Source organism: Apostichopus japonicus, chromosome 1 (assembly GCF_037975245.1).
Source record: "Apostichopus japonicus isolate 1M-3 chromosome 1, ASM3797524v1, whole genome shotgun sequence".
NCBI classification, from domain to species: Eukaryota; Metazoa; Echinodermata; class Holothuroidea; order Aspidochirotida; family Stichopodidae; genus Apostichopus; species Apostichopus japonicus.
This window is the reverse complement of record NC_092561.1, coordinates 357783-382941: the sequence shown is the minus strand read 5'-3', so window position 1 is coordinate 382941 and position 25159 is coordinate 357783. Positions and strand designations below refer to the sequence as shown.

The following is a 25159-nucleotide window of genomic DNA, read 5'->3' as shown; positions in this document are numbered from 1 at the left end:
GAGACTCGCTACTCGGGAATAGGGTACGCAGAACTGAGATACTGATTGGAATTTCGGACGCCTAAGAACTCTGCGGTAGCAGTGCCCAGATCCATATCCTGTTTATGGCTAAGGATGCATGAGAATGTCACAATCTGTTGTCGCTATAGTAGAGGGCGACATTGTTTTTATTTTTAAATCGGGGAATACGTTGAGACCAGATTTGCTGAAAGAATACCTTTAAATGGGACCTCATCCTCCCAGTGCATGCAGGAAAGACGAAATAATCAGACATCCGTAACGATGCAGAAAACCGATATATACCTCTAGTTAAACTTATATGCATACACCAAGGAGACCGCGGAAGACACCAGGGTGACGGCGCTATTCATCAATATATATCACAACTATTCGTAATTAATGTAAATCCCTACCAGTTAATGCTAGCGTGCGCCCTTTGTTATAACTGTTAATCTTACTTGGTAAATGAAGTTAATTTGTATGCCATATAAAACCAAGGTACTTCTTGGGAAGTTTTGTTCGATAATTTATAGAAAACATCTGTGAATAAAGACAAGAATACCTACCATTTTTTTGTTCAGTTTTGTTACCTAGTTAATTAAATTTGCATCATCTTGCGGTTTTTGTAGATTGGCAATGTTTGAAATCCGGTGTTGATTGGTAATAGATTACATGGCAGATTTCCAATAATTACAAAACAAAAAGGGAAAAGAGCACATTATGAACAAAGGGGGCACTTCTTATCCATAAAAGAGAGACAATTTTGAGGCTAATCACCCAAAAATGGGGTTGTGGGAGTTGTGGTGAACAACATCACTTAACATTCGGTATCGACGCCCCTCCCCACCACACAGACACATGTACCGCTGCAACGATGATGTGATTATTGTACGCGTTTGTCGGTGGTGCGTATTGCTTGGGATGTGAACGGTATTTATTGTGCGTCTTGCGTGTGTTGGTTCAAGTGGGCAGTGATTACTTAGAGTTTGCAAAACAAGACGTGTTTTTCATCTTCGCGATACTACGTTGTAGTTTTCAATAAAAAAGTAGACGTTTCAATCTTGCTAGTTCGTCTAATAATTCTACATATAATGAACTCCGATGTAGTGACAGATATTACCCCCACCCCACCCCGCCCCACCCCACCCCACCCCACCCCCATCCCCATCCCCATCCGTGAATGGTTATATATATATATATATTTGTTACACACGCACAAGCAAGTGCTTTGACCGCTCACTGAGTTTTGGCTACAGTTTTGCAGTTACCAATTCTCGTCTCGACTATTGTATTAAGCAGATAATAGATACATACACAATACAATCTATATAAGAATGCGAAATGTCTTTACTTTTATTTTCTTAGTTTACCAAGTCAGTTTTTGTCTAGCATCTTTTTCAGCTCCATACCGCCAGATAAACTGCACACACGACCAGTTTAGCATTTCTGCTAAGAAAAATAATCACAAAGCACAGTAGATAACAAATTGCTTTAACAATTTCATTTACATTTTTCAAGTTGCAATAAAGACGTATTTGAATTACATAAATCGAATGGCTGGCATTTTTAATATTCCATTTTTTTTGTCTTTGAACATCTTATCTCTAACATTGAAGTTTTATGTTAACTTAGAACTAGAATAAACTGACCATGCACATTTCGTAACCAAAAAACAACAACAACTTCACACAATCACCAACCACTTCACTAAACAAGAGAGTACTTTCTTCCTTAAAAAGACATTCGTCGTTACATGAAAAATACCTTTTCAATACCATTATATAAATGCATTCATATTGGGAGGAGGGGAGAGAAAAAGAGAAAATAAATAAGGAAAGAAGATAAAAACAAATTTCACAATAAAAGAAGAAAAAATGAAAGTGGTAGTTCGTTTAAAATGTTACTTGCATGCCCTGTCATCTTTGACCGGCTGCTCAATGCTAAAACAATTTTGACCAATATCGTTACACCCAACTTATTAACTTATATTTACCTATCATTTTGTAAGCTTTAATAAAGTCATAAAATTGAAAACAACCATGGAGTAAAAATACAACTTCCGACAAGACAACCCCCCTAAAAATATATCTATTTATATTATATTATATATATATATATATATATATATATATATATATATATATATATATATATATATATATATATATATATATATATGTATATATATATATATGGAGTGAGATTCTCAGAAACTAGTTAACCGTGGTCTGGTGAAACGTTGAAATAATATCAATTTCATTTTCTTCATCGGTGACGTCACTGACTCTTTCATATTCTCGGTCTGTTTTGTCAAGTTTCCCTCTGTCATTGTTTTATTTGTTTCTATTGTTCTTCTTTCTTCTTCGTCAAGAAGAGGCAATGTTTGACCTACTTTCACTGTTTTACACAATGAACTTTCTTTCCAAAATCGATAAAGAATTCTGAAAATTTCTGCCACGTTCTCTAGCTGTTCACCATCCTTGACTGATATTTCACAAAAAGGCAGTTGCAGGCTTTCTGCTAGTAAGTAAGCTTCTTCATACGACACTAAGCGATCTGCCAAGAGGTCATTCTTATTTCCTACCAGAATTCCGGTCGAAGATGTTTTACTTTGGGAAGATTCAATATATCCTTTCATTTCCGAAATAATTTCGAAGCTCCTTCGGTCAGAGATGGAATATAGATAAAGAAATGTGTCTCCCCAAAGAGCGTAAGCTGTCCGGTGACAAACTTCCATCTACAGAAAACAAATTTAAGCAAAAACAAATATACATATATATATAGAAAAATCAAAAACTATGAAAATGCTTACAGCTACGATGGGATCACACCCACGAGTGGAATGAGATTTATTTGACGACAATCAAGCATAGACGTAAAAGTGGAGAAAAGATGGATTGTTTAACAATTCACTGCGACATGATTTTGTTTTCATATCATTTAGATCATTTAGATCTTCAAACATCTTCAGATATATAAAAAAGGTCGTAAAAATCGAGATTCTAAATCACGGGGGAACTTGCACAAATTGAGATGTGCTTGTAGTTAGTTAAATTATCTTTCTTCGATATTATAACGTGCAAAAGTCACTAAGATATAAATCGTTACTTTCTTAAGAAGCTTCACCCATGCAAGAAAGAGCTTTGGCACAAAAAAAACCCCAAACAATTTAACCCTCTCTCAACCCCCAGTCTGATGAATATCGAGACTGTAACCACCTGATCATGACGATATTGCCTCGAGTCTAACTCTCTGGTCCCTTTCTAACCGACGTATACAATCATAGCAACAAAGTGTAAACAATTTTTGAGTAATTGAGTTCTCGCGCCTCTCATTAGTTACTCCTATAGTTATATCGTTTTTCCTTTTAAGTTCCGTAAATAACATGTTACGTTGGTGCATATCGTGGGAAGCTTCCATAAAGAGTAGAAGCCAAGGGGTAGAAACGCCGGAGGTGTTAAAATGGGTCCTTTAAACCGGTGTTTTTCAAAGAAGTCAATTTGAGCAGTCTTTGAACGATATTAGTAAGATTATTTCATCTTTTCTCTTTCTTTCAAGGAAGAGGGTGTATAGATTGACTTAAAGACAGAGCTTTGAGACCGACTGCGGTGACTGGCGGATGAACGTTTCAAAACATAAACCACGAACAGAGGCAGTTTGTCTAATAATTGCAACTGTTTGCTCAGATCACACTCGAGTACACTCGATTGAGTACACTGTTATTGGTTTGGGATGGTTGGGGGGGGGGGGGCGACGCCCCCCGGAAGCTTCAGAAATTTTAAGATAATTCTTTTACTCTCGTAGTGATTTTGCAGTATACTACGGACCAGTCGCAAAATAGTGAAATGAACATTTAAAAAAAAATTGACCTAAATTGTATCTCAGAGCATTCTAGTGGGCGTCCCCGGAAGCTTGAGTGTTTTTTTAATGTTCCTGCTTCTTTCATAGCGACTATTAAAGCACCACAATTTCTAATCCAGTCAGGAATTGATTTTTTTGGTCTGTAATGTATGTTAAAGTTCCGGCGGGGATCCAGGGGGGGGGCGAAACGCCTGGAAGCTGAAGTATTTTGAGTTAATTTCCCCCCTCGTTGTAATGATACTTTAGAACACAAAACCGTAAAGCGTCAGAAAGCAGACTTATATTTTGTTTGGAATACATCTAAAAACTACGTTGAGTATACTGAGGGGTATGCTCCTGCAGGAAGCTGTAGCATTTGGAGATTTTTATAAGTAACTTTTGTAAAAGATATAAAAAGAAGTGACTCTAAAATTGTGTAAAACTTGAAATATATCATATTCCATTTTATGGGTATTATCAAAAGTAATTTCTATAGTCGTGTATATTCTATAGGATACTTCAAGAGCTTTCGAGTTAGTAGAAACTTAAAAAGGACTCACATTTTATCTGGCTAACTCACATGAGAGCTGAATGAACCGGCAGAAAGGTCTTCGAATGTACAGGGGAACAAAATTCTGTCATAAACACCTACTTAGTTGCATATTTAAGATATGAATAAGATATGCACGAACCAAGCGTTTAAGTAAAGCATACCTATGACGGATGGAGTTAATCTTTATCGTCTAGGCTAGGGACTGGTCTCAATGCTGATATTATTTTGCCGTGTTCAATTAAAAAGTAAAGGATGTGATGTAATCAAGTTCACATTTCTAATCCTACCATCGTGTGGATTATAATGTGGTTGGAATGTAAAACAAATGCTAAAAACAAGAACGAGGGTGCTGACTTAAGTTCAAAGATTACGTTGAACCATTTACACGATGCCGAAAGTTGTAAATATGGCATGATTCTGTTTTATCCAATGACACAAGAAGAAAAAAAAGTAACGAAAGGTCTGTCTAGAGATTAATATCTTTATATTTATTATTTAGATTTACAAAGTTGGGTAACAGGTCTGCCAGACAGTAAGTTCATCAAAATGGTTGGACTTGTCTCAAGATTCGAGAGCCTTTAATATCTTAGTTAGAAGGATATTTTGGTGGCTCAAGGTGATTTCTTAGCAAAATTGCTGACATTTTTGTTATAACCTTATAAACTTCAATCCACTTTAAATTTAGTGACATTTTGTAAATGCATCTGGCAATAGCAGAATGGATGATTTAACTGAAAAATGACTTTGTGTCTCTTTATATCAAATATTTAGCAAATCTAGGCTATGATACGTTCATCCACAAGCTACCTACAGACCTCTAAAACTAATACAGCAAATCTTCTTTCAAGAAGTGATGTTATTGATTGAGAAAGGTTATTGTCAAAAAGAAATAATCACAGACGTCAGTTGTTTTCTAATTGAGCTTTACCTTGCTATATTTTTGCTTATCGGATGACTTGCTAGATACAGTGTTAGTCATAGTTTTACGATACAGCTCACAAGAAAGATAAACACCTATAATTTAATGCTAATTAGTAATGTTTTAATAGATCTGCTGGTATTAAAAGTATCCCACTTGATAATCTCTGGAATGATCCTTAAAGGCTAAATTGATGCTTAAGTCCGCTCAACGGTGCTGGCCTGAATGTTAATGTTGATCATTTGGTTTACAAATTCTGTTCTTAGCTCTAACAAAACATATTCTTCAGATTTGACATTAACTTGTGTGACATTTGACACCATTTGCACTTGAAGAATTTAAAATCCATTGTTAATATTATAATTAACGCTTTCTAAAAAGCTGCAAGACTCTTTATATCATTCTCGAATTCCCTTACAATCGTAACATCGTAACCGTATGACTTCATGGTTAATTGGACGGGATAAGGTTAATTGACCCGGATGTGTGCCATTACGTCATTTGTTGGTTTTTTGTTCTTTGAAAGTGCTGACGTGAAAATTGCTTTTTATTGACCGATAAACCTGTATTATATAGTTATTTATAAGATATGGCTTAATTCTTCTTAGAATGGATTAAAGCACACGGAGTAAGATTTTTTGGAAAAGATTATTATTGAAAGATGACACAAAGAGATCAGTTTTACAAGAGGAGCACGTTAGAGTTCAACTTATTGACATAAAACAACATTGAAACCAATGGTAGCTATTAAGCGGTTAAGTGTTTCAACTCTAAATGTTTATTTCTATAATATATACAGTTGTTCTTGAATGAACTATTAATTTGGATGAGTAATGCACCTTTCAGATTGTGTACTCAGTGTAATGTCCTTTTCCTTTTCAACTCTGTTGACTTTATTATGTTTGGTTCTCATTTTTTGGTGGGTAATTTCTCAAAACGCGAACAGGATAAATGAAATTTACGAAATGTACCTGATTGAAAAACATTTAAGTTTACAAATGAAAGTAATGCGAAAGATAAATTGATGTGTTTGTAAACAAGTGTTGTAATTTACCAAAGTTCTAACAGAGGAAGACTTGACGTTCATGTTATGTGCTCTAATTTCATTCTCATCAATTAAACATAGCGCCATCCTTTGCATTCTATTCAACTTACCTCACCAGCAGTATCTAGAATCTCCATGGTTACATCTTGTCCATCTATGTTCGAGACTATTGTGCACAGTGATTCTAGGACGAAAACAAAAAGATTGATCGTCGCGGCGTTAAATCTTTTTTCCATTCATAACATGCATCGGTAGGAATACGATGTTTCTAGTGTTTCTTTGTTAAATTTATGGTACATTACGTACGTCCTTGGTGGCCAAAACAAATAATAATTAAGTTCCTTTTATAAAATATATAGCTTTATAAATTTAGGATTATAATTGATGAAACGAGCGTCATATGTCATCGTGATGCGAGCATTTTCCTAAAAGCATGCAGACCTTTTGTAAAAACATTACAATCTAAAATGGTTAAGGACAGAGAGTAATGGAAATCTTATACTATTTTCTAATATATATGAAATGAATGTGTAGCAAGTGGTATGACTTATATTTATATATAAATATATATATATATATATATATATATATATATATATATATATATATATATATAAATATATGTATATATATATATATATATATATTATTAGCGAAAACCAGAGAAATAAGATATGACACATATCTGACAAATAAGGAGTAATGTTTTAGAAAATATAATTTTCGGTCCCCCTTCGTCAGCAATACTTGGCATTCGAATATGTTAATATAAAGATAGATAGATGTATAGAGATATATATAGATATATATATAGCTATATAAAGCTATATATATATATAGATACATTAAGATATCAAGATATCTGTGGTTTTGGAGACAAATTGAATTGTAAAGCATGTATATAGTTATATATTGTTTGTCAAGGTGATCTTCAACACAAGTTCTGTAAATACTATCATTTTGACAAAAACCAACTAATGTCATGATGATATGATGTCATCAGACCATTGGGTTGTACAGCTTTCCTCCAGTCCAAAGGTTGAACACACACTATATCGAAATAGCAGTTTATCGGAAATTGGTCACCCGATGACTAATTGTTTTCCCGCTTGGTTTTTAAATGAATAACGTAGAGAACATTGTTGATATACCAGTCAAGATTTATCAATTTCTTCACACTCTAGAGATATCTTACCGATAAGTGATGCTCAATATCCAATATCTATCGCTATATGAAGAAAATAAAATATCATTTGATCCTGGATATTGACCCCTTGTTATAATTGACTTTATCATTTCCCTACAATTCTTCATAAAGGTTTCTTACTCCTCTCCAAATTCATACAATGTGCTATGTCAAGTCAATGTATCTTTCTCTTGAAAAGAATAAGCTGGCTAGTTATTCTTCTCTCCCTTACTATTAATCTAGCATCTCTCCTGATTAACATGTAAAGTATAGGATACTGTACGTTTATTGGATCCAGTGTTCAAGCAGATCAATCATATTTAATTTGCAATAGTAACGAACCTTCTAAAGTCTGTGTTTGACACACATGTAACCTTATGCTACAAACTAACCATTTTTTTTCAGTCCCCCCCCCTCCTTTTCCTTTTTTTGCTTATTTGTTAACAGCTAAATAGCTGGGTGTAGGCAGCAGAAGAAAGGGCAGACCTATGGTGGCGATCCAGACAACAGATTGTTGTGATGGGTGCAGGAGGGGTGCAGGAGGGGTATGTTCCCTTTGCACCGACTAATCTTCCCTGATTATACAGGGCAAGTTTAAAGAAGTCGTATAGAAATTTTGCTCATAAATAATAATGCTTCATTTCGGTAAAAAAAATAACTTTTTTTTCATCTTAAATTTGAGAGACGATAATGCGGGATGGGGGAGGGGAGGTGGAGAATGTTGGAGGCGGCAAGATGGAAAAGCTATTGGTCATTGTCATACAGTTAAGACGCCAAGGAAGGCCTGACTTATTTCAAGGCGAGTAACCTTTCATCTAAGAATATTTGAAATGATGTCAGCCGACCGGGATATATTAATGCATCATTATCTTGTTTAATATTTATATCATTTAATAACATCTGCTAAGAAAAAGGTGTCATTTTTTTGGCTATATGAAATCTTGAGACATAATTTGACATCAAACACGCATCTTGTCTGAAAAGGGCAAAGTTTTTTCCCCCCATCGTTTTTATAGTCAAAAGCGTTCCATTATATCAGCTGTCTCTTGACTACGGATGCAGCTGATATCGGTGAAAACTTTGATTACGTCATCTTATATGCCCATAGCAATTTCTCAATAATAAGATAGGTTTCGACGTCAAAGTTATTATACACTTATGTCAACTTATACCGCCTTTGTGTGCAGAATACACATTTAATTAATATATCTAGCTCAATCACTATAACGAAGCTGCATATATATCGCATGTGAATTGTACGCCCACATGAACGCATGTTGCGCGCGGTAATGTTGCAGGTGGACTCCGTGGAATAGTTAACAACAAGCGATGAATCAAATTGTAGCCAAGAAACTATTAAGCGTTTAGATCATATTTCTTTATCAATTAATAATATTTCTTATCAATTAGTAAGATAACCAGTCGTAGTTTACAAGCCTGGTAAAAGGTCAAGTATATGTCAAGCCCACGTTATACGCATCTTTTCTAACAAAACAATAAAAAATTGGTATAAACGTGCCCTTCTGAACTGGCAATTCTGTTAATTGCTACAATCAATTAACTATTCTCAGTTGAAAATTGATAAGCAAAGACAGGTTTGAGCTATGTCGAACATTCGATATGTGTTTACCATAGTGTCATGAAAAATAAAATATGGCAAAAAAAAATCATTTCATATCTTTATTTGTATTTTGTGCTTTTCATGTTTATTTTGGGTCAAATTTTGACGTGATATGTCGGTATAACTAATTGTTTTAGAATATAGGCTGCAAAAGTGTCAGCTGTTTCAATAGAGATGAAGTTACTCGTGTTAAGATGATCAACAACTCTAATATTATCTTCCAGTTTTCGTCACATTTCCAGATATCAGATGTATTTAGTGTAGCTTCGTACCTTTTTCCTCGAAATGGCTTCCGTAATTTCCAAATTAATAGCGATATATTCTAAATCTACATTGTACTTCGTTCGGCAGCATATGCTGTTTTTTTATGTCAAAAGTCTGAAGGGAAATTGCTAAATATAGATTTACTACAACTAATTACTTAATGTTGTAATATATGCATCCTTAGGACTTATTTTTACGGAATTGAATATCATCTTCATATCCAGAAAACTTAATCATCAGGTTATCAGTTTTGTTCCCTATGTTATTAAGTATTTCAAGAATGTATTGTATGATAACTATGTTATCATGCTTTCAAAGTTACTGAACATGCGTGATCGGTGCAAATAAAAAAGGAACATTTTTTTTTGTACCCCAATCATCATTTAGTGACATATCACATCAATCACTCAAAGGTATTCGACATTAACGTCGAAGATTATATATAAGAAGTTATTGTATAAATGACATTCTATATAATAACGTGTTCAATCATTTCGTTTATTATTGTTTATTATGACAGACCTGCTATATGAGGTTCGAAGATACATCTGTTATAAGACGGTAGGGGGGTGGGGGGGGGGGTGGGGCGGCGGAGGCCGATGAGGGAAGAAGAGGATGGGAAAGGGAAGAAAGTAAGAATTCATTCATTCTTTTTACATCTTATTTGTCTTGATCACTAGATAAAATATCAACATCAGTTGAACGTCTTAGACGATTAATGGCAACATATATGGAAATAACGGAAAATAAAGAACGAATTATTATTTTTCAACCTTTTCGGTGAAGTGGGATTTTTTGGGCGTGTTGATCTTTATTAATATATATATATATAGGCCTATATGTATGTATATATATATATATATAGTTATGTAAATATATATATATATATATATGTATATATATATATATATATAGTTATATATATAGTTATATATATATATATATATATTATATATTATATCTTGATGATTTTATTTGTAATTCTTGCAAAATAAGCAACATGAATCAGTGGTTTCGCAAGTAAAACTTGTATTTAACTAGTACGAGAATTTCTTGAGAACGTGAGAGTTATTATTTATTGATCTGTTATATCCTTGATGAAATAATATTGGCTCACGCAATCAAGTAACTACTTCGTAAAGTTGTTGAGAGACTTGCTTGCAAGTTCCTGCCGGTATACCGTACAACAGGACATGCGCTGGAAGTCGTATGACTGGAATTCTATATGGCTCGGACGGCGGAAACACATAACATTTATCTACGTAAGTGCCATACGTATAACGTCTTTATATAACGTGCTCAGAATTGATCAGTATAAGGTACTGTCAGATGCAGACACTGGTCATAAACTTGACAAAGTGGAGTGTCAGTAAAGTAAATTGGTTACCTATTGCTTCTGATGATTATTCGACGCCTCCTCGTGTTGACCAAAATGTAAGGCTCAAATGCTGCAAAGGTCACCACATAAGAATACGTCAGAGTAGTAATATGGAGTTTTATTGATTGGACCTCTTTTTCCTTGTACATGCAACGATATGCTTTATGCTGCGAATCACCACTCGATTCTCGTGGCTTTACCAGTTAAAACTAGTAAAGGTGAGTACCCGTTAAACAGTCAAACTCTGATGTGTGTTATAATTACTTATCATGTGTTACATTAATGACCAGTTGCTTCTGAGAAGGACTTACAGGCATATACTAAACACACAATCCATAATGCATACTGATTGACTGGACTAACCAGTCTTTTCGATAGGTTTCGCCAATCATTTTGTCCACATTTGAACATAAAGTGGATGACACTTTACTGCACAATGCTTAAAATCTGTAACTTGAACCATCTTTACAAGGTATACTTAAAAGTCAAACACAGGGACAGATGTTTAGACTCCTAACTAGTCATAAGTTGAAACAGCCTTTTGGTAATGAATTCGTCTGTTAGTAATTTTACCACAGTAGAATGTACTGACAGGTCTAACATGTGTTACGGTGTAATAACACACTTCAGTTTATACTGATTAACGGTTGTCTCTTTTTCACAGTACAAACTGATCAAGCCATGTACTCTGGGTCTGCGAATTGACATCTTCATAATGCCAAGGCACTTTGTTCGCCTACATAATACTATATATATACATAGCCACTGATCAACATATGAAGCACGGTTATTTGATCCACGTGATTAGTAACACATATCTCTTTCCCCCTTTTTCCCCCTTTATATTAATATCAACTGTTATTACTACCACGATCTTGTAATTTCTCCATTACTGTGAGTGGGCTGCCGAATTCATCTTTTATTTTGAAGAGTGGTTACTTCCTTCCGGAACTTACATTATGGAAAGAGAACCCAGAAAGTCAATGGCATTGGTCGCTTTAAAATATGTTGATATGGTCTAAGGTTTGGCTTATTTAATAAGCTTAAAATCCGACCAAGGAAATGTAAATTTTTAACTTACCTAACGTAGGATCATATTCACCAATAAACCGACGGGTGGTATATCGAACGGTTAATGCTGTAAAAGAAGAAACCATGGTAGGAATAAAGATGTAACTAGAAGAGTACAAACGACCTTTTGTGAAGGGTTTCGAACGTTTCATCTGTACCTATTACATTACACTAGCTTGTTTTTTTTTGTCAACTCATAAAACCCTTGTGTAACCATAGATGGAATATGGGCGCTGCACAACACAAACATTGTTAAACACAACATTTAAAAACCATTATCTTTATTATTCACTTTGTGGAAAGGGTTAGTTGCAACCTTATTAACATTTTTTTAAAGTTAGATTTTCGCATATATCCTGAACATATAAAGACCTATTAGTCAACGGTAGTATTATTAGTAAATTTTGTATCTCATTTCAGAGATCATTCCGGGTTAAAACAATGACCATTGTCAACTAAAATAGTTCATGATTAGATCCAATGCAGGCAGTATTTTTGTTCTACAAATTAAGTTTATTTGGTCATAACTTTACTAACTGAACGTTAGTTAGAATAATTTTGACACCTTGAATTAAGTAGGTGAATTTTTTTTTTAGGTCTGTATGCATGAAGGAAATTTTACTTAAAGTGGATGTTTCTTGGTTTAACCTACCGGTAAGTTGTATATTATCCATTATAAAAACGCAATTACTTTCTTTTAAGCAATGATTTGCGATAAATGGGAAATTTAGCTATCTAAAAATTGTCTTCAAATGTAGTTAATGTTAAGTTCTATATCAAAGTATGAGGGCAGTAGAACTTGGATTTTGTTAACACTTTGACACTTATAATAGTATAATAACAATAATATTATTAATAATAACACAAATAATAATCAGCAGTTCTTTTAACGACGCTTAAGCGATCAAAAATGTGGGAGAAACCTGCAAGGGCTTAAGGATTACAACTTACACGTCGGGTGTCTTCCAGTTCAACATTTCAACTCAAATTTGGAATCTATTCAATTTAGAAAGTCATGCATTGCAGATGGGAAAACTGTAGATTGCTCTTGGATGAAAAACCCACCTTACTATGACCCGGCCGAGGATCGAACCCGAACCCAGTGGCGGACTGGGTGTTAAAACCGGCCCGGGCATTTTTTACCTAGACGGGCCCATTATTCATTGATATGATATTTAGGATATATTATAGGGATCTATTTCGCGAAATCGGTAAACCGGGGACAAATACTCAAAGTCGTCGACTAACATTCGTCTAATTTGATAACCAAATACCCTACTGTATATGTGGGTCATTTTTATTCATACATAATCTCTCAGGACTTAGCTACTGAGTGATATCCAAATAATCTAATAAGACTTTACCTTGTTTTACTTCGTTTTCTGAAGGACGAGGTGCAGATTAATCAAGGGCGGCGGAACCGGGGGGGGGGGCACAGGGGGCACGTGCACCCCACTTTTCCTCAGATTAAAAATGTGCCCTTTTTCTACATAAAAATTTCTAAATAAAAAAAGAGTTTACAAAGCGAAACCCACGTCGAATGAAATATTTCGGGAAGTTTTAAATGTTTACTACCACAGGCGTAGGAGCCCAATTTGATTTGGGGGGGGGGGGGGGCTGTAACGACTTGCCCGAAAAATATTACCAACATTTTTCAAGCGCTACGCGCGCGTTCAACATGTTAATGTGCATATCATATAGGCATGCGTTGGTTATTACATCGCATGCCAATAACATACAATCATTTGCCGTGTTATAACCCTTCCAAATTGATTATTGGCAAAGTCGTTACAATAATATGATCATAATAATATCAGTTTAACCATTGAAAAACACATAGAAAATTACTTTTCTTTCAGTACTTTGACATATTTTATTTACTTTCATGCATGTATCGATCGCGTGTGCAGGAACTTGGACTTTATAATGATTTCACCTCATTTTGTCGTTTTCCTTGTTTCCCAATTTGCACATTAGATACTGCAGTGCTAGTATGCATTGTTTCCTTGAGGGGGGGGGGGGGTGGCGTTGATGGAGTGATGTGTATACGCAAATAAGATAATACAATAAGAGTTATGAAGGGTACTAAATATCAGGCTGCATCAGTCCAATCGAATTTCTGCAAAGTGCCCTTCGACGTTGGTGCCCCCCCCCCCCCCCAGATTAAAAGTGCTTCCGCCGCCCTTGAGATTAATAAAATCTGTATTCTCTGCCAATGCTATGTATATGTCGAATGCATTGGTCACCGTACTTGTATATCTTGTCGTAAAAATATTAGCACGACGGGTTGCCAATAGCACGTTCTTTTGTTACGAACTAACAGAAGTAACATGGTGATTTCATGAGCTGATTCCCACAGTTAAAAAATATATTTGTACATATTAACTATACTGTGAAAATGGGCTGTTATTTTTTACCAGGCTCCCCAGCCCACCAGGCCACCGGGCATTGCCCAAATGCCCCTGTGGCCAGTCCGTCATTGCCCGAACCTCCCGATTGCTGAGCCTCATTGCTTCAAATGTCACCGCCTTTATCCACTCAGCCACAGCACCGACACTTCGGATTAGAAAATCACCATTTACGCTTTAGTGCAGTTTCACAACTGCATTTCTCCGTACAAAGTTTGTTAATGATTGTGAAATATATTTAGTGCCGTAGCTGCGGCTTTAGAGACCCCGGTTAAAGAGTAAGAGATGCGTCCCTTAACCCTTTCTTCATCTAAACTGCAATATAAAACATGTTTAATTAGGTACAATGATATAGGTCAGTTGTTAGTGAAACAAAACAAACTAGGATATTGACTTGTTGGTACTTACTTCGTTTATGCAAATTTCGGAAGCACTGCCCTTGGACCCTGGACATTGGGGGGACAAGTTCAATGAACTGTCTGAAGCGCCCATATAGCTACGCATCTGAATATTATATTGAATTTGTAGAATTTCGAATCCGAATAAGTCAGTATCCAAATTAAAATCTTTCCGGATCATCCAGGCTTTAGTGTATTATAATTTTACTATATCATGTTGTTACATAATTTATATTTAAAATGTAACACAAGTGATGTCCATTTTATCAATTTTACAGATTCGAATGGTGCTCGTTGGTTAACGGTCTTTCGTTAATTAATCTACTAATGTTAGAATTATTATGTATTTTTTAAGTTATAACATATTTATGAACTTCTTTATATATATATATATATATATATATATATATATATATATATATATATATATATATATATATATATATATATAATTTCATTTGGTTTAAAATAAATGTCTGTCGAATCTGCTATTGCAAATCAACTAAGTAAAGAAACAAAATATTTGAACGAAATGCACGGGACAAAGTTTTTTGGTACGAGCTTCACACACGGAGCAACCAAGAAATAGATAAAATGTTGAAATTGAGTGACGAAACGTTTGACGTCATTTACGGAAGTACAGTAAGATGTCAATTCACGACGTATCCTTGCAAATATTCGTCTTCGGGTACAGGAGCCTAATAACTGAGGTAAAGACGAAAATAATCTTCTTATTTTTTATGTTTTTTTTTTTTTTGAGGACTCAACATACAGACAAGCCGTTATTTGGAGTTATCTTGTTGCTAATTTTAGTAACTCCGCTTAACTTTTGTAGTGTTTCTCCTCAACGGAACAAGCAATTAGAATTCTTCTCACGTTTGCTGTGTAGGTGTATGCATAGATACTTGTAGGATGTTTATCTTCGACATCTACATCATCAATTCATCATCAAACTTCATTTTCTCACCTGAAGATGAAAATTAAGGAAATTTTTATGATACGTTTTTTTTTTGTGGGGGGGGGGGTGGTTGGTTGGTTGGTTGCTAGTCTTAACTGATATCAAGAAAATAAAATTAACTATATGTAAAAGTGGCTCTTAAGGTCAAATGCATCGTTAAATAAAACAATTTTGTATATCATATGTATGTCAACTAATCAAAACAATTGCGCATTTTCACAGTAAATGTAATGTAATGTAATGTTAACTTCGTGTTTGTGTGATATATGTTCGGAAGCATATTCACGTAGCAAGAACAAACAAGAAACGACTTTTTCACAAGAACTGTTCTTATACGTTATTTTAATCTGTATTTAAGTCTCACAGCAAACTGCAATGTTAGCAGGTAATTCAGCAACATCTCATTGCCTGGCATATCTAAATCTCGTCGGTTTGACGAGTTATTAAATGGATACAAATAACTCTACATTGCATAATATATTGTTCCGTAGAAAGGAATGGTTAACTGCCTACGTTTGTTTTCTCGTTTGAGTTGGATGTCCAAACTTTAATGGAAACAAGGATATTGTGTAGTTCCTTGCAGGCAAGAATGTCATACATTGTATATAACGCTAAGTAGCCATTGAAAGATCTCTGCTAATTCTTATACTCACAATAACAGATAACCGGCATATGCGGAGCTCCTATTTTACCCTATGGCTCCTTACAGTTAGTATTCGTATATACATTAGTGATGAATAATATTGGATTATTAATACACCTGTTTAGTGAAAGTCAGAACTGTATTTCATCTGAGGGCAACTTAAAACAATCAAGTAAAAAAGCTCAAAATAGAAAAAAAAAACATTCTTATCAATGTATATATATATATATATATATATATATATATATATATATATATATATATATATATATATATATATATATGACATCGTATCTGCCTGCTCACCCGATACACACAGAGAACGCAGTTACTACTGTAATTCTTAAAGTTTTGTACCGCAGTAAGAACTGGATCGTGTTATTAATCGGTAGCATGTGTTATCAGGATTACAGTAAGAACTGAGGATATGTGTAATTCCAACAAATCCAGTTGTTGGGATTTATTGGGATTACACATATCCTCAGTTCTTACTGTAAACCTAAGAGCACATGCTACCGATTTATCAGAGTTGTCAGCACGATCCAGTATTTACTGTAGTACAACATTTTAAGATTTACAGTAGTAACTGTAATCTCTGTATGAATCGGCTGGCCTGCTATACAAGTTGAAAATATAAAATTCCGACGCATAGCATTCGATAAAGCACGTAGGAATTGTGTGCTTAGTTTCACCAAATATACCTAGATTAAGATTCCCCTTTGCATGACAAACCATAAAGTGAACTATGAACTATTCTAGTAATATTAAAGGCCTGTATGCTCTACATAAAAACTCACAGCGAGCAGATCTTCATTGGAAATCATTTTGAGACATCGTGGTTGCGCTATACCAAGTGAGACACAACGTATAGAGGCATTGCTCTCAGATTAAATGATTCCCGAACTTAAATCACGTTGACTTTTATTGTTGCTCCTTATGGTTGTGTTTTCATTATCTTATGCATAAACCATCATACTCAACGGAAGCCAATTCAAATAGTATACGGTAGATGTATTGCCTCAGGTATTTGTTCTAGATAAAACAGTTTGAGAGATTAAAATTTCCTTATCGAAATTTTCCTTTGGGACCAGAATGGTCATCTGAAAGCCCACAGTCAAATTTTGAAACGATAGGCTATATCGGAATAGGTGGATAAAATGTAGGACAAGTGGTTAATCTGTATTTCTATCGTTCCTAACTCGTCATTCGTTGTATAACTATAGTATGTGAAAACAGAGTTATTTCTATAGTTTAACGGGATATAGAAGTCTGGTATCTTAAAATGATATATGTTAACCAGCTTGCTACATTGTTAATATATAAAATATTGTAGTTTATCTACTATGTTCGGATAAGTATACTGATATTGTACATTCATCGATTGGGTTTAGTTAATTACCAAGTCATCTGTCAATACCTAAGAGGCAGTACATTGGAAACGGAATTTTCAGCAAACAATCTGCAATATTTTTGTCTTCCTCGAAAGTGTCACGTTGTCATTCACCTTTAATCGCATGTTAAATTAGCCCATATATGGATGGCTATTTATAGTTTCCAATATCATGTTAAAACTCTTTCAGGAAACTTTATTTGTTTGCAAATCAAAAAACACAACAACAACAACAACCGGTACAAAAGTGACATCGTGTTAGGTGGTCGCGTGTCACAAGAAATAATAATTGCCAATCATTCCTTTCCATTGAATACATATTAATATCCACGAAGAGGGAAATTCTTCAACTGTATAGATACTAACAAAGCGTAAATTTCCCCTTGTTTAGAGCAACGTTTTGGGTCACGCTACTCTTCAATAAGAGTGAAATTCTGAGGTGAATTCTCAGCATTTGCAACTTAGAGTGTAAAATATGGACGTAGATATAACATACTTCCACCGACACGATTGTTCAGAAGGCAAATGAAAATTTAAGGAGAACACATTGGAATAACATTGTATTACTCTACTTAATATGTTGTTCTTATCAATCTAAACAAAGGGATTACTTTTTACTTTTGCTCACAATAAAAATGCAAATTGTGGATCACACGCTAGATCCCTCAAACCCAATCAACATCATTAGTTGATCTGATTGTCAACTTTCCCAAACAGCTAACAAAGACGTATTCCTTTTTTGTAATATATTTGTTTGATACAAGAAAATGACTTGTTCAAGTCTAAATATCAAGGCGCCACGTATGCTTGAGTTTTTAATGGAATTCTTTATTTCTTAAGATGTTTGTTTCTTGCAAATACCAAATACTAAAAAAGTCGTTGATGTCCTAAACATGAGCCTAAATAATGATGTTGGTTTCATATTCAACACCGTTTACAGTCACGTTGGGAAAATATGAAACAGTAAACAAAAGGTAAACCTGCTTCATCTCCTATAATCACTATGATGTAACATATTTCAAATGGTAGTCACGTGACACGCTTTTTTAAACCAGGATACCTCCTCTGCCGTGGAAGAGTTAGTCTTATATGTTTTCGGGGGGGGGGGGGGGGAGTTGCTCATCACTACTATCTTTGTCATTAAAGGTATAAATCATGCTTCTTCTTATACTATGATAAACCTCTCTGGAAACAAAATTCTCGTTGTGATTTGCTACACGTTAGGATTTGCTGGGTGCATTTTCTTTCATAATCCGAGCTGTTTATTAGACATATTGCTAGACATCTTCCCTCGCCAACGTTTCCGAAGGTTATGGAGAAAATGGATATCACTAAATGTATACATTAATGCGGGTTTTAAAAGATCCTTAATTGCATTTCATCTCAGGGAGAGGCAAAAAGGGCTCAGATAGCTAGTATGATGTAAGTTTAAGTACCCTCGGGCAAAGAACACAGAACTGTTACCTACTATCTAATTCCACCCTTTTACTGGAAACATATCGATATGTTTAGTTACTTTATCACCATTCATTTCGGCTTTGAAAACTTAATAGAGGTAGTACAGTGGTACTCCGCCCCCCCCCCTCCCCAGAGATAGAAATAATTTAAAAAAATCAAATCAAGAGAGGAAAAGAAAAGACTGCACCTAAGAATTATAATACCAACACTTGTAATACTGGATCTAAATTTTGTCCGGTCTTCGCAGGTTTTACTTTTTATAGCTTGTATGTGAAAGCACGTGCGACGTAAAAGACGATTTTGCAGTTATTAAGTATCTATCAATTCAAGAAATGAAATTGATCTAGCGGTATGACACATCCATTGAATGTTCTACTCTGACCAAGGGTTAGTCGACAGTTTCACCAATTAAAGCAGAAAGATTTCTTTGTAACCTTACGGATCTGTGTTTTTTTTTTTCTTCTGACAAGTCATTGACGTATCTTCATAAGCAAACAAGTCATAATCATATATTGAAATGATAGTATATGATACCCAAAGTCTACTGTTTTTCAGAATTATTCAGGGGGTACAACATGTTTGACATCAAGATGCTGATTCAATCAATACCTTGGCACCATCGTTTCTTCAAAAACACAAGCGCATCTACATAGTCATGTTCTGAAATCATTATAAATTATTCACACTCCAAAGATTTAACGGGCACTCTTCATTTAGAACACTTCACAACTCCAAAACTCCACACTAAGTGTGTTTCTTCTCCAGGGGTCATATACTAATACGTATAGTCTATAATACCCTTATGCATTCCCATGGTGGAGTGGTTAAAGGCGATGGCATTATAGAAGCAATGCAACCTATAGCAGTCAGGAGGTCGTGCAGGGCGCGAGCCCGTGCCGACCAAAGTAGGTTTTCATCAAAGAGGAATCTGTTTTACATCAGAAATGATCATTGAAATTGTAAAAATCCGGAATGAGCACGAACTGTTAATTGGATAGCCACCCGGCGTGAAGTGTATTCAAGCAGGGAGTTGTTAAGTAATAAGGCTAGTCTACTTCTCTGACGTATAATAAGTGGATGCTTAACGTCGTAAAATAGCTATAGCTCTCAGTCCGACATACTCAATTTTTATGTTTAACCCAATGAAGTCACTTATAACTATATATGTTGATCGACTCACCTGTTTTACCAACGCCAGGTGCTCCGACCACGACGATTCGGAAGGTTAGCTGAGGCGTTTTGTTTCCGGACTTATGTTTTCTGACATCAAATCCTCCACTGATAGTGGAAGCTCGTCTTCTACTCATATTAGTTATGAACTGGTCGAAACCCTTATCGAAATAAATGAGAAAATGTAAAACAAAACTGTGTCATTTATTTGTTATAGCAACATTTTTAATTGTCACATTGAATTAACGGTATAAAAGGGCTAGATAAAAACCAAAGTCACTTGATCATCAACAGAATATGTTGTGGTTCCTCTTTTGCACTACGGTGGTCATCCCTCGTCTACAGTTCTTTTAATTTGTATTTGTTTTTTTCAGCTCATACCCTGCAGATAAAACGATTACAGTTTCATATTTATTGGATTATTTAATCTTTGTTTCATTCAAATCTCTGGCTCCATTCGTTTGTTGGCTTTGAATAAATCGTAAAGAGCACGAATGTATAACATAATGCAAATTGGGACCTATACAAAGTTATAGGAAACTTATTAATTGCGTACATTGGTTTTAGCTTACCTCTGAATACTATTCTCTTAACTGATTTGTTTGGACAAATGACAATTTACAAGGAAATAAACTTAATGATTGTTACTATGCCGATGATACGAAAAACGAGAAAACTGCAACAATGGCTACTAAATGAGTACAAAAAAAAGCATTTCTTCGCTCAAGAATGAGATGTCTATTACAACGTCCAGAATAGAAAATGGGCTTCAGAAAAAGGATAGCAGTGACGTAGAGTATAGAGGCAGAACATATGCACGAAGACAATAAAGACAAGATTTCCTCCATAGGAGCACAAACCACCCCATACCTTCATGGCATATTATATCCCTTGAAATGAATAACTAATATGTTGATGGAAACACTGATGAAATCTGCTACTTAAATCTACTTGGTTCGCAAAATAATAATAATAATAATAATGATGATAATAATGATGATAATAATGATAATAATAATAATAATAATAATGATAATGATGATAATGATGATAATGATGATAATGATGATGATGATGATGATGATGATGATGATGATGATGATGATGATGATGATGATCATGATGATGATGATGATGATGATGATGATGATGATGATGATGATGATGAAGATAATGATGATGATGATGATGATCATGATGATGATGGTGGTGGTGGTGGTGATGGTGATGATGACGATGGCGATGATGATGATCATAATATTTCATATTTCAAATTTCATAATGTTAAATAGTAAATGTTTAAATGAAGGTATGATAACGCAGATGAAAATTGTAGGAGGCCGTGAGGATGGAATTTCCTGCCGAATCCTACGTTCAATTCCTCCTTAATACTTTCGATATAACAATTTTTGAATTTTTGAAGATGACACATTTTGCTTGCAAAGTGAACATGACGCAAACAATTGTGATGTCACAGAATCACACTGATAAAGTTTCTTGTAGAAGTTCATTACAATTTACATCCAGTGTCCAACTAAGACATCACCCCCTGTTTGCTACAAGTTCATTCATGATGCAATTCGTACGAATTTCAAGAATCAACATCTCGATAACGCTATGCAGGAATTGCTTATAAATTCCACCAGGATGCTTAGAATTTCCTCCGAACGATCTCTTGAAGATCTGCTTGACTAAGATAATTACTATAGCATATTTGATATTTTTGTCTGCGCTTTCGCAACTTTTCTAGGACATCTAACGATTCCGACATTAAGTAACTTTTGATTGAATAAACATAACATTTTCCATATCTAAATAATTTGTAATTGACTTACACACAATTACGTATTTTGCTCGCAAATGCATTATTTCATTTGGTCGTAATCAACTAACTCATGCATGTATAAGCATGACCCTTTTCCACGTCTTTCTCTCTTTTGAAACCAGTGGTGTTAGGAAGTTTCTCAAAGCAATTTGAAAGATGCCCCATTAAACAGAATTAAGTGGTATCAATATTAACTAGTCAAGAGCTTGTGAATGGTATACGTTCTTTATATCTCACTTGAATTGACCGCTCAAAGATAAAAACAATGCGTAATGCACTTTACCACTATTCATGCCTGATTACATCTTCTGAAGTAATTTTTAATGTTAAGACCTTCCAGGAATCGTGACGATGAAATATAATTATACTTGAAAGGGTCCCTGCACTTACACTTGAAAGGGTCCCTGCACTTACACTTGAAAGGGTCCCTGCACTTACACTTGAAAGGGTCCCTGCACTTACTAAACTGGCAAACATCAGCAACCATGGCAAAGTCTATCAAATTGTTTGCAAATTCTGTGAAGTAAGATGTGTCTAATAGTTACTAATGTGCAAGTGTACACATTGATTCAATTAATTGAAATCATTAATGCAAAACTATGAAATATGCAAATTAGTATTTAATTAATTCCATAATGAAACGATCTCACATCGCATTTCAGATTGAACAATACCGTTTTCACTGATCAGTTGTAGGAATCATAAACAGTATGAACATGTTGACGACATGTATGTATAGACAACCATGGAATTCCGTGTTTCGATCCTAATTCCTTATACGTATTTTTTGTTGAATTTTACAAGGGATTTTTGGAAGCTATTACTGAAGATTTGATTTACCGCCCACGGTTTGGAGATTAAAAATAAGTAAATAATAATAATTTTATTACGAAAGCAACAGAAGCTTAAATTTATGGTCGTTTAGAGGATTGTAACTACTTTATTATTCAGATGTTAGAATAATGTCGTGTCGAAGTCGGGAGTGCGCTCCATGTAAACGATTTTTAATATATTTCAGCAAAACATGAGGTAATATAGTAAGTTCCTAAATTGGTATATCTTCACTCCAAACTGCTGACCGGTATATACCGTTATTGAATTATGACTGAATCGCGAGATCTTTTACAACTTCTTCACACATGTGGGGACATTTACAAGAAGAAAACAAAGGGTGCAAACTGCTATTAGCTTTATATACGATGGTTTAGTGCTATTAACCTTTTTGATTATCGAGGCCATTATGTATGCGACGTTACACAATTACAACACTTTGTGATTATTTTCACATGCTATAAGACGCAATTCAACTAATACTACGTATAGTGTGTGATACTTTACATAACCTCTTCGACTGTTAGTTTAATGGATGCGCAAACACGTTTATTTGTTTCCGGTTTAGTCCGAGAAAAGGTAAATCGCGTGTCGAAGCCAAGGCAAAACTACGACATCTTCGGACGAAAGCACTTGAAAATTAGTATTACGGAGGCAAGGCAGATGACATCCGGAGTGAACTCATCTGTTGAAAACATCGGTTACATTTCTCGTCAATAGGCGCTTAGGTCTGTCTTTGATATTTGACTATAGACTGCATATATGTACGTGTAACTTCCTCATACGATGTACCATTATCCTACCACACTATAACATGTAGGCTACAAGGCGTAATCGGTAATTCAACCTATATTGGATAACTAAGACATGTCCATGGTTGCGATCATTTGGCCACTCGTCATTATCCAGTTATGACAATTCGATTCCAATACAGAAAAGTTTGGGTCCAACAACTTAAATGTGTTATTCTGTTACATTGCACCCGATACTCATAGCTAGTACAGTAACTACTGGTGCCACCTGTTACACATGTTACCCGTGTTATGAACACAGAGTAGTAATTACTGATTCGCGGTTGTGGGACATGAACAGTAGTTGCTGTACCAACCATTTAGTGCGAGTTCTTTAATACGCGATTCTAAAATAAAGTCGTATCTAGTCGTTTTATGCTATAAGTAGGCATATGGATATACCCGAACATATACATATACCCTTTCTTCGTTCTCGGCATGACGAACTGGCGTAATTTAAAGGGAGCTTTGAACTGTAATCAAGCGGTACCGTACCTCCTTTACTTCATCTCGTAGGCATTCTCATCTTCATAGACTCCTTGTCCAGTCGCGCAGTTGTTTACATGGGAAGAATTTAACAGCTCTGCAGTTGTTACAGTGCCACCTGTAACACATGTTTACCGTGTTATGAACACAAAGTAGTAATTACTGGTGCACAGCTGTGGAACATGAACAGTAGTTGCTGTTCCAGCTATGAGTATCGGCTGTTTTTTTACAAATTCTACGGCCATTTTCGCTAACGATGGTGCAAACTTTTGAGAATTATGTTTGATTAAGTTGGCCTGTTCGATGTTTCTCTATATTATATTAGGTAATGGACATAAATCGTCAGATTCGAGTCTGGTTCTGTCTTTCTCTTTCTCCATCTCTCTCTCTTGCTTTGATCCAAAATGCAAAGAAGGAATGTGATGCAAATATTTTGAAGCGCGCAATAAGTGAGAGAAAAGATAAATTAAACATGTTTTGGCATTGAATAATTAACATGTTTTGGCATTGGATATAATCTGTTTGGTGGGCACAATCCTGTCACCACATATGTTTGCATTGTCAACTGAAGCAAAACATATCGAGGTCCCTAAAACGATTGCACCGAAAGCATGAGGTTAGAAACATGACCTTGTGTTAAGACCTCAACTTCTCACATGATGCTTTTTATGCTAATAGGCACTAAACGAGGTATCTGGCAAAGTGTTTCAAAAGTTTAGTTATAACACCATGCAGTTACTGTTTGTGGTCACTTTGGACACTCACGGATTGTTTCACTCAGAGCAATTACATACTTCCCAATCGTCTTTACAATTGATATACAAATTATATTTCCTTACTCATCCGAGATTATTTCAATCAACTCCAATATCTTTTCTCCCTTTCAGCAAGACTCGTCGTGCACTATATTTAATGCAAGAAAAC

At 35.0% G+C, this 25159-nt stretch overlaps 1 protein-coding gene across 2 annotated transcripts in view; it reads right to left on the bottom strand.

Moving 5' to 3' along the window:
* Positions 1-2142: 2142 nt before the first annotated feature.
* The window catches only part of LOC139968580 (ras-related and estrogen-regulated growth inhibitor-like), a 33149-nt gene continuing 10132 nt past the window's right edge, over positions 2143-25159 (bottom strand). Inside the window, exons 2-6 of one of the 2 annotated variants that reach the window (XM_071972747.1) lie at positions 22566-22643; positions 20313-20463; positions 11888-11944; positions 6468-6541; positions 2143-2737 (exon numbers count right to left, since the gene is read on the bottom strand). In XM_071972747.1, coding sequence (XP_071828848.1) covers positions 2207-2737; positions 6468-6541; positions 11888-11944; positions 20313-20463; positions 22566-22604 — 852 coding nt within the window. In that variant the 5' untranslated portion in view covers positions 22605-22643 and the 3' untranslated portion in view covers positions 2143-2206. The remainder of the gene's footprint in view (positions 2738-6467; positions 6542-11887; positions 11945-20312; positions 20464-22565; positions 22644-25159) is intronic. The other variant, XM_071972838.1, reaches the window with a different exon arrangement.